The 9,170-nt window shown below is 55.7% G+C and overlaps 1 protein-coding gene across 5 annotated transcripts in view; it reads left to right on the top strand.

Annotated features, from left to right (window-relative positions):
* The window catches only part of CCDC81 (coiled-coil domain containing 81), an 8,884-nt gene extending 2,980 nt beyond the window's left edge, over window positions 1-5,904 (top strand). For 3 of the 5 annotated variants that reach the window (XM_035901641.1, XM_035901642.1, XM_035901639.1), the window contains 9 exons: window positions 1,258-1,405; window positions 1,883-2,139; window positions 2,561-2,646; window positions 3,375-3,448; window positions 3,521-3,656; window positions 3,867-3,967; window positions 4,316-4,436; window positions 4,649-4,725; window positions 5,650-5,904. In XM_035901641.1, the coding sequence (XP_035757534.1) occupies window positions 1,258-1,405; window positions 1,883-2,139; window positions 2,561-2,646; window positions 3,375-3,448; window positions 3,521-3,656; window positions 3,867-3,967; window positions 4,316-4,436; window positions 4,649-4,725; window positions 5,650-5,774 (1,125 nt within the window). In that variant the 3' untranslated portion in view covers window positions 5,775-5,904. Of the gene's footprint in view, window positions 1-360; window positions 383-1,257; window positions 1,406-1,882; window positions 2,140-2,560; window positions 2,647-3,374; window positions 3,449-3,520; window positions 3,657-3,866; window positions 3,968-4,315; window positions 4,437-4,648; window positions 4,726-5,649 lie in introns of those variants that run through there. The other 2 variants (XM_035901643.1, XM_035901640.1) reach the window with 2 other exon arrangements.
* Window positions 5,905-9,170: the final 3,266 nt, after the last annotated feature.

The following is a 9,170-nucleotide window of genomic DNA, read 5'->3' as shown; positions in this document are numbered from 1 at the left end:
CTCATGAGGTTCCTGCCAGCCTGTTTCTCCAGCCTGCCGAGGTTCCTCGGGATGGCAGCGTGACCCTGGCGTGATCAGCCGCTCCTCCCAGTTTGATGTCATCAGCAAACATGCTGATGATGCGCTCTGACCCATCATCATTAATGAAGATGTTAAAGAGGATTGGACTCGTGTCCAACTCTGCATGTCCAGAATTGACTCCTGGGGTGCTCCATTGGTTCCTGGCCTCCAACTAGACTTTGTGCCACTTCTCTCCGCGCTCTGGGCATGGCCATTTACAGTTTTCAATCCACCTCACTGTCTGCTCATCCAGACCAGACTTCATCTGCTTCTCTGGGAGGACCTCCTTGAAGAGAGTGTCAAAAACCTTAACAAAGTCTAGGTAGACAACAGCCACTGCTCTCCCCTCATCTACCAAGCCAGCCATGTCAGCGTAGGTGGTTATCAGGCTGGTCCAGCATGACATCCCTTGGTGAAGCCATGCTGACAACTCCTGATGACTTTCTTTTCCTTTGTGTGCCTGGAAATGGTTTCCATGATCAGCTGTCAGGCAGCCCCCCACCATGAAGTGCAAGTGTCCATTCCCTCCTGGGAAAGCAGAGGAAATTCGTGCCCAGAAGGGCACTAAGGTGTGACAGAGCTGCTCTTTTGACAATGGACACCAAGAAGGGAATTTGGCTGCAGTAGAAGGGAGGCTTCGAGCCTTTCTGGCCACTTGTAGCCCTTGCTGTGGGAGGGCAGAGCTCCAGCCAACAGCCTGGGACCCTTCTCAGGGTTTGCTCAGTTGCCCAATGCCCCTTGGACCTGGCATAGCTTCAAGCTGCATATTTTCGGCCCCACCTCGAATGCTGGGTTCACAATCCCAAAAAGATGTTGCATTGCTGGAGCGTGTCCAGAGGAGAGCCGCAAAGCTGGTGAGGGGTCTGGAACACAAGGCTTACGAGGAGCGGCTGAGGGAGCTGGGGTTGTTTAGTCTGGAGAAGAGGCTGAGGGGGGCCCTCATCGCTGCCTACAACTGCCTGAGAGGAGGCTGTAGCGAGGTGGGGGTCAGGTTCTGCTCCCAGGGAATGGGCGAGCCCTGGGGGGATTTAACAGCCGGGCAGAGGCGGTGCTGAGGGCCAGGGTTTGGGGGTGGGATGGCAGGCGTAGGGGGGCAGTTGGGCTTGATGATTCTGTGATTCTATTCTATGATCTTAGGAGGTGAGGCCTCCATTTGTGCATCTAAACCTCTTCTTCTCTGCTCCGTACTGGTTTCAGGGTGTGGCCATAGATGTGCTCGGCGTTTTCTATGTGCTGAGAAAGCACAGCAGTGAAATGAACGTGGATGTGGTCGCACCCAAGTTTCATCTGTCGGAGAGAGTTGCCCAGGCTCAGGGGATCAGCCATGCCAACAGAGACATTCCTGGTAAGGCGGTGGCCTGTGGCCTCGTTTTCCCCTTGCAGCAGCGTTGGGCTGTGAGCCAGAGAACATCTTCACCTTGTCCAAACGCACGACCCGCGTCACATCTGCGACACTGACACTGTGAGCAGTCACGAGGGCGCAGGGTGGGATGGCCAGGCTGACCCTCAAGGCTGTTATGCAGTCTTTGATGGCCTGAGCGTGGCACAGCTGCAGGAGTTGGCACCCTCCACGTGGCCACGGGAGCTGGGCCTATCTCCCCACAGAGGGCTCCCACCCGACGGCCACACTCCTTTTGTCCTACTTCTGCTTGGAAGAAACCCTTGCTTTCTACCTGACACCACAGCTTGCGGAGCTTTGAGTTTAGGCCAGGACAGTGCTCAAGAGATGTCTGCAGCACAGGAGTGCCGGTGGGGTGGGCAGCTCCTTCCGCCTGCAGAGCTGCTGCCTGCCTGACCTTGCTCCTCTTTTGCTGTTTTCCAGAGGACCTCAAGATCGTCCCCCTGGACTATTCTCAGCTGTCTCAGAGGACGACCCTTCCAAAGAAGCTGGTGAAGGAGTGCGTGAATGACATCGTGGTGCTCTTCAGCTGGGGCGCAGGGCTCGGAGAGGATTATGACCTTGTTTTCAAGGGCATAGGTTTCCTTATGAGCCGAAATAAGATCCTCACGATGAGATACTATGAAGACTTTCTCCTCACCATCGATGGCACTGGAATGCTGTTAAACTGCCTGCTGTCTGTAAGTTTAACACTTTTTCCAGGGCTCCTTGGCGGTCTTCTGAGATCCTCTCAGCGGACTCAGGACCTGGCTTCTCTTGGCCGGCCACGATCAGCATACGACTTGGGCAAGGGCTCTCTGTAGAGCACCTCGCTTGCATTCGGTGGTCTTGGCTACAGAGGAGGCCTGGAGAAGAGCTGTCTTGGCTCAAGCCCAACACCTCTCCAGTCAGGGATCCATGCCCAACAGCTTGCTGGTGCAAGACCAAGCGCAACCACCCAGCTCTTGTTTGTGCTAAGGGAGGGCTGCTGGTAGTGAAAGGCACGCATGGAGGGAGCTTCCTCGAGGCAGCTCCGCTGAGCGCTGGGAAAGCTTCCTGCCTTTGGGAAGGAGGAGCTCCTTTCCTTGGCCTCATCTGCCACGTCTCTTGTGCTTCCTGCAGAACCCACAGACAAGGATTAACGTGGTATCGGGCAACAAACCTGCAGCTTTCCACGTGTGTCCTGGGGGGATCCGTGTGCTGCCCACGTGAGTACATTTGCATGGCTTCTCAGCTCCTGCTGCCAGGGCTGCGTTGCCAGCCCGTGCCTGCTCCCAAGGTTACTGAAGAATGCTCCCTCACAGGAAGGGTTCCCAGCTACCTCCATGCGTGTTCCTTCTTATTCCTGACTCTGACCATCTTCACCTGGATTAGTGTGGAAGAGGGATTGTGCTTTACCCTCCCAGCACAGTTACAGACCCAGATGGGGTGCTGGCAAAAAGAGTTTAAAAATCAGCTTCTCAGTTTTCCTGTGTGTTGGCTTGTACCCACGAAGCCTCTCTTCAAGGCTGGTCAAAGATCTGACCTGCACGTGCCCCCCTGGGGACATTTCCCTGTCTTTCCTGAGACTCCAGGACATGAAAAGTCTCCGGAATGACTTTTCCTTGGAGCAAGGGGGAGGAAGAGGAGGGACTTGCTGGCCCAAAGGGAGGCTGCGGGGCTCTGCAGAGCTCCATGCTGGGACAAGCCCTGCTAAGCAGATCCACCGATGAGGCGTGGAGCAGAGCTGGCTCTGCAAAAATCCAGAGAGTGCATCAGGGAGGGTCTGCCAGGGAGCTGGGGAGCTCGTGGCTGTGTCATGCAGTTACCTGACGGCATCCTCTGAGGTGGCGAACAGCCTGGATGTGCTGGTTTAGAAAACAAGAGACCTCACAGTGCTGGATGCCAAGGGAAGGTGTCCTTCCCTTTCTCCCATCTTGTGTCTGCTTCTTCCCAGGTTTGAGATTAAGCCACCCCCTGAAAGAACAGCCAAGGACTCTCCCCCCGCAGAGGGATCCAGGCAGAAAGAAGGTAAAGACCGTGCGGGACTGAGCAGGTCTGCACCTCCGCTTGCCAGGGCGGTCACAAGTTGCTCTTCTGAAGAGGTGTCTTCTTTCACAGCTGCAGGGAGCCCTCCCGACAAGCGTCTCCACCGTCAGAAGAGGCATCCACCAGGCAAACCGACAGGGGCCAAGGAGGCAAAAAAGGAACAAGACAGCACAAAGAAGCCTGTGCACAAGTGAGGCTCTTGGGGAAGAGGATGAGGGCAATGAGGTGGTCTTGTACTCGTGGGAGCAAGAGGTTTCTGCCAGGCGCGCTGTCTGTGTTAGCGCTGAAAGGCAATTAGTGCACCTCACACGGGCCGGCATCTTCTGGCTGGGCTGCAGGTGCACAGCAGGGGTTTGTGAGACACCGCTGTCAGCTTCACCCCTTTTCACCTTCTTCACAGCGAAGAGTTCAGCCGGCTGTTATCCAGGCTGAGGGCAGAGTTCCAGTCTGAACAAGGGGGAGACGTGGGAAAAGTCATGGCTGAGGAGAAAGCGAAGGAAGGTAAAGCAATGGATGGATCCTGGCACAGGCTTGCAGGTTTCCTTACTGCCAGGGCATGGAAGCCAAGGCTATGCAATGCACACCCACTGGTCCCAGCTGCGGTTGATCTGCTGAAGGACACCTCCCCACTCCATCCCATTATACCCTGAGGATATCTTGCCAAGCGCTCTTTCAGTTAACCCCATCAGAGAGGACCTAAGTCCTCCTAGGGAATGTGACTCCGAGGGACTCGGGAATGCTGGCACAGATGGTTTCCCACCAGGACTGAGCAGCTCCGCACGTGCTTCTTGTCTGAGAGGCCACAAAGATGCTGTTGTTCTGAGGACATTTCCTGTGTCTCACTCGCAGAGAGTCCTCCTGAGAAGAGTCTCCTTCATCGGAGGAAGCTTTCCCCCGTGACATTGCCTGGGCTGAGAAGAAAAGATGGCAAGGGTGAGCAAGCCTTGGGCGTCAAGCGTCACCCAGGAAGGTGAGAGGCTTGGAGAAACGCTCTGGGGCAGGGGTGTGCTCTGGTCCTTGCGGGAGTGAGATGTTTGTGATGGACACGTTGCCTTGATCAGCTCTGGAAAGCTCTTTGAACGTGTCCCTGGGGTGGGTGTTTTCTTGCTGGAGGACACGTGTGTGGCAAGGTTTTGTGGGACTCCTGTGTCGGCTTCATATTTGATGTCTTCTGATTTCCAGGTCTGAGTTTGCCCAAGCACAATCTGCCACTCTGGGGTCTCTCACGTCGCTCCAACAACACGTGGAAGAAGGCACTGGTAAGGGGACCGAGAAAGAAGACAAAGCAATGGATGGCTTCTGACGCTGCCTTGCAGGTTTCCCTTCTGCCCTTAGTGCCAGGGAAAGAAAACCTTGCTACGAGGTGATGTGTGGGTCAGAAAATTGCCCATCTTGTGGCTGCATTTGTCCCAAATAGTCTTCTGGGGCCCACTGTGGAAGACCCTTGGACAGCGCAATGCTCCAGGTTGGGGTTGGTGAACACTGCGTGCTGCTCCCTGCTGTATCCTGCCAAGGCTTTTTTTGTTTGAGGAGTGTGTTTGTACTGGAGGGGGACAAAAAGGGGATAGACTCCACCCTCACGCTGAGCAGCAACTTGTGCCCTAAGTGGAAGGAAAAGGAGGGTTGGTATATCCGGGGGCTTCCACCTGTCTTCATTTCACAAGTAAAGTTGTGTTGGGAAGATTGTCAGAAGTCTCCAAGCGTGTGCCCCAACACCACAGCAGCTTGGGAGCTGGTAGCTTGGTCCCATCTTTTGGAATTGCTCAGACTCCTTAAAACAGCGTCTTTGGGCTCACAGTGGCCACAGGAGCAAATGTGTCTACAAGACCAGTGCAGACAGCCTGGGATCTCTTCCCCTTGGGTGAAGTTGTTTGCCCGAAAGAGACTCAATGGGGTCTCCAGCTTTTCCTGGCAAGCCCCATTTTTCAGAAGATGTCCTAGGGAAACACAATACAAGATAAGGAATACAACAGCCATGACAGTTGCACTCTGGACCTGTGGAGTTGGATGAGATACAGGGTTCGCAGCTGCCTAAGTCCTCCTAGGAAATGTGACTCCGAGGGACTCGGGAATGCTGGCACAGATGTTTCCCACCAGGACTGAGCAGCTCCGCACGTGCTTCTTGTCTGAGAGGCCACAAAGATGCTGTTGTTCTGAGGACATTTCCTGTGTCTCACTCGCAGAGAGTCCTCCTGAGAAGAGTCTCCTTCATCGGAGGAAGCTTTCCCCTGTGACATTGCCTGGGCTGAGAAGAAAGGATGACAAGGGTGAGCAAGCCTTGGGCGTCAAGCGTCACCCAGGAAGGTGAGAGGCTTGGAGAAACGCTCTGGGGCAGGGGTGTGCTCTGGTCCTTGCGGGAGTGAGATGTTTGTGATGGACACGTTGCCTTGATCAGCTCTGGAAGGCTCTTTGGACATGTCCCTGGGGTGGGCGTTTTCTTGCTGGAGGACATGTGTGTGGCAGGGTTTTGTGGGACTCCCGTGTCGGCTTCTTGGTTCCAGGACTTGAGGATCACATTCTCACTTCCTTTAGGTGGAAGTGAACCCATCCCTGGTTTTTGGGAGGCACAATACTCTCCTGGGCAAAAGGAGATGGAGTTTTTCCTGCAGGAGATAACATTTCTCCCTGCATCCTTGCCTCCTCCTCTCACCGTGCCCCAGCAGCAAAGCCCCCTGCAGCCCCAAGCCCAGCAAGCTGAGCAGCAGGCAGTCCTCGAGGTCACTCAGCTGGGGCTCTGCAGGAGGCAGTCATCTCCAGTGATGCAGAGAGGGCCCAATCCGCAGCACCCCCAGCACCTCTTGCTCCGTGGAGGAGCAGGCGAAGAGCAGGCGACACGGTTCTGCTGCACAACCCCCTTCTGCTGCAGGGGCGGGTGCCCGACTCGCACGCCTGCGCTCGCAGAGGAGATGCGAGTGTGTCTGGCAGCGCCCAAACCCTGCCCGCTTTGTATCTTCAGTGCGCTGCCGGGGATTGAGGGGAGCTCCGTGCAGGAGGGCAAGAGCAAAGTGACTCGTCAACGCAGACGGAAAACTGAAATCCCGTTTTGCAAAGGCCATCGGAGAGTGGGACAGGTAGGTGATCTCACCCCGTGTCGCCACTGTGTCATAGTGAATGGTGGAGAAATGCCGTTACGGCAGCAGGAGCAGGACGCTGCAGCCAGAAGTGTTCAGAACGAGGCACAGAAACCCCACCGTGGCTGCTATTAACACTGCGTGTGTGTCCGTGGGCCCTGCAGGAGGTATGCTACCTGTGCATGCAGCAAGAGGAACGAAGTCTCCGGGCAGCCTTGCTGGAAGAGAAGGAAAAGCAAGAAAGAGCCGAGTGGGCAGAACAGGAGGCCTGGCAGGCCAGCACAGCTGCCCTGAATGCCCAGGTACTGGCAGCCAGGCAGAGGAATGGCATTTCCCTCCCCCAGGCAGGGCTGGGGGTGTGGAGGTCTGCAAGGCACGGCTGTGTTGTTTCCCCCAAATTGGGGGGGAACAGGGCCTGGGCTGGGCTGGGCCATTTCCTTTTGTGGCCCCTCAAGCCAAAATGCACTCTTTTTTGTTCTTTCCCCTCGCGTGACAGAGGAGAGCACGTGTTGTCTTGAAGTTGACAGTTGACAAAACAGAGACAAAGGTGGCTCTAGAAGGGAGACGAGATTACCTGGTAAGAAGTTCATAAAAAAGGAAACCAAGAGTTCCCCAACATAACTGCTGCACCTCAGCTGTGCCACTTGGGAAGCCCGGCGAGCCCCTGGTCCAACCCCAACATCCCCATGGGGACTTGTGGCTGTGATTGTCCCAATGCCTCCACTACGTCTGCAGCATGCCTGCCACAGCCGGCCACAGAGCTGGCGCTTTTGGGAGACAGAGCCCTGCATTTGCCTGCTGCTTGAGAATTGTCTCTTGCTTTTCAGAAATCCTACTGCCCCACTCCTCCAGCCTACCTCAGGAGAAGAGAGTACGACAGAGAGCTCCAGGAGAGAAGGGAGGTGTGGAGATGGGAACCACAGCGTGTCCCAGTGAAGATCTCACTGAAGCAGTAAGTGTGCACGGTTCCTGCCACGTCCCGGCATGGTTTCGTCAGCACTGGGTCCATGATCCTGATCCTGAGCCGTGGGGCTGGATACGGCATCCTCCCATTTCTGCTGGCCTGGGAATGATGTTGGTCAGCCCCTGCCTCCGGGTAGCTCTCTGCAGCTCCAAGCGAGTGCTCAGTGCTTGTCCTGAGCTGAGGACAGTGGGCACCGATGGGACCATGGGTGTGCGGGCATGGGGCAGGGCTGGGCCAGGACAGGTCTCAGGGCGTGAGAGCAATTTTGTCCCTGCTGTTTCAGCCACACAGCCCTGCCAACGATCTGGATGAGGTGTTAGAGGCGGACAGAGCCCAGCAGGAAGAGCAGAAGGACGGGGATATGTGGCACATCAGAGCCCAGCCACGGCTGTCCCCAGTGGGAGCGACCAGCCTGCACCCAAAATGGATTTATCTGCTGGGATTAAAAAGGGAGGTGCTGTTGCAAACCCCAGGTGTGATTCCAGTATGATTTGTAGGGGCAGGGTCCTGGGAACTACTGGTCCTGGAGGGTTAGGCAAGTCCAGGCAGACCTGGAGGGCCGGTTTTAAGCTGCATGGCTGCTCACCGTTACCGGTCTCAAGCAGGACCAAGGTCTCTTATCGTCGTGCCTATCAAATTCCTCCTTTTCCAAGACCTCCCTCCAGCTCAGAGGTTCACCTTCCTCCTTCATGAACCCCACGCTCACAGTTCTTCCTGTCTGAATAGCGTCTGTGCAGAAGCACACAGCAGGTGACCGGCCTCTTCGCCGGTGGGTCTGTCCCCTCTCTGTATTATCTGGAGGACTCAGGACCAACCACGCTTGTTTAGTGCAGGTATTAACAAAATTTGAAGGCAGCCTGTTCCGGTTGTATCCAGCATGTAGCAGGCTCATGCTTGGGTTCAGCACTTGGGCCTCAGACATTCACAACCTGAAATGCCCCCATCAGCTGCCTGAATGCCAACTGGCCAGCTGGATTTGGCTCCAGATTGAGACGTCTCCCTCTCCTCTCAGCATCACTGATGGGACAAGGAGTCCTCATGTCCAGCTTGGATATGGATCTCCTGTGCTTAAAATTTCAGTTTGTGGCACCCAAAATAAACGGTGATTCCTCTCTCTTGTCCTCAGTAACTACAGCACAAACATCTGTGTCTATGGGGCCTCCCTCTCCTTGTGCTGGGGAAGGAGGTTTAAGATTTGTTCTTATTTCTCAGCATCCTACTCTGTCGTTGATCGGCAATAAATTAATTTCCCTAAATCGTGTCTGTTTTGCCCATGATGGTTATTGCCAGGTGATCTCCCTGTCCTTATCTCAACCCACGAGCCTTTTGTCATATTTTCTCTCCCCCGTCCAGCTGAGGAGGGGAGCGATTGAGCAGCTGGGTGGGCTCCTGGCATCCAGCCAGGGTCAGCCCACCACCCACCACACTGGCAGGGCAAAGATGGGAAACGAACGCCCTGCCCCGCGTGTTCCCCTCGCTCCCTGTGCCACCCCTCTCACCCTGCCTCGCACCTACAAATCGCCTTCCGTTGGCTTTTTCCCTTCCGCGTCCCTTTTCCCTCTGCAGTGTGGGGCCCAGCGTGGCCTGAAGCATCCCTCCGGGCAGTCCCCACGGCACAACCTCTTCTTCATCCCAGCGGGCCGCTCCCGAGCCGCCATCTCGCAGCGGG

Source organism: Egretta garzetta, unplaced genomic scaffold (assembly GCF_000687185.1).
Source record: "Egretta garzetta isolate BGI_Z169 unplaced genomic scaffold, ASM68718v1 scaffold609, whole genome shotgun sequence".
Lineage (NCBI taxonomy): Eukaryota > Metazoa > Chordata > Aves > Pelecaniformes > Ardeidae > Egretta > Egretta garzetta.
This window is presented reverse-complemented; position numbering and strand designations above follow the sequence as displayed.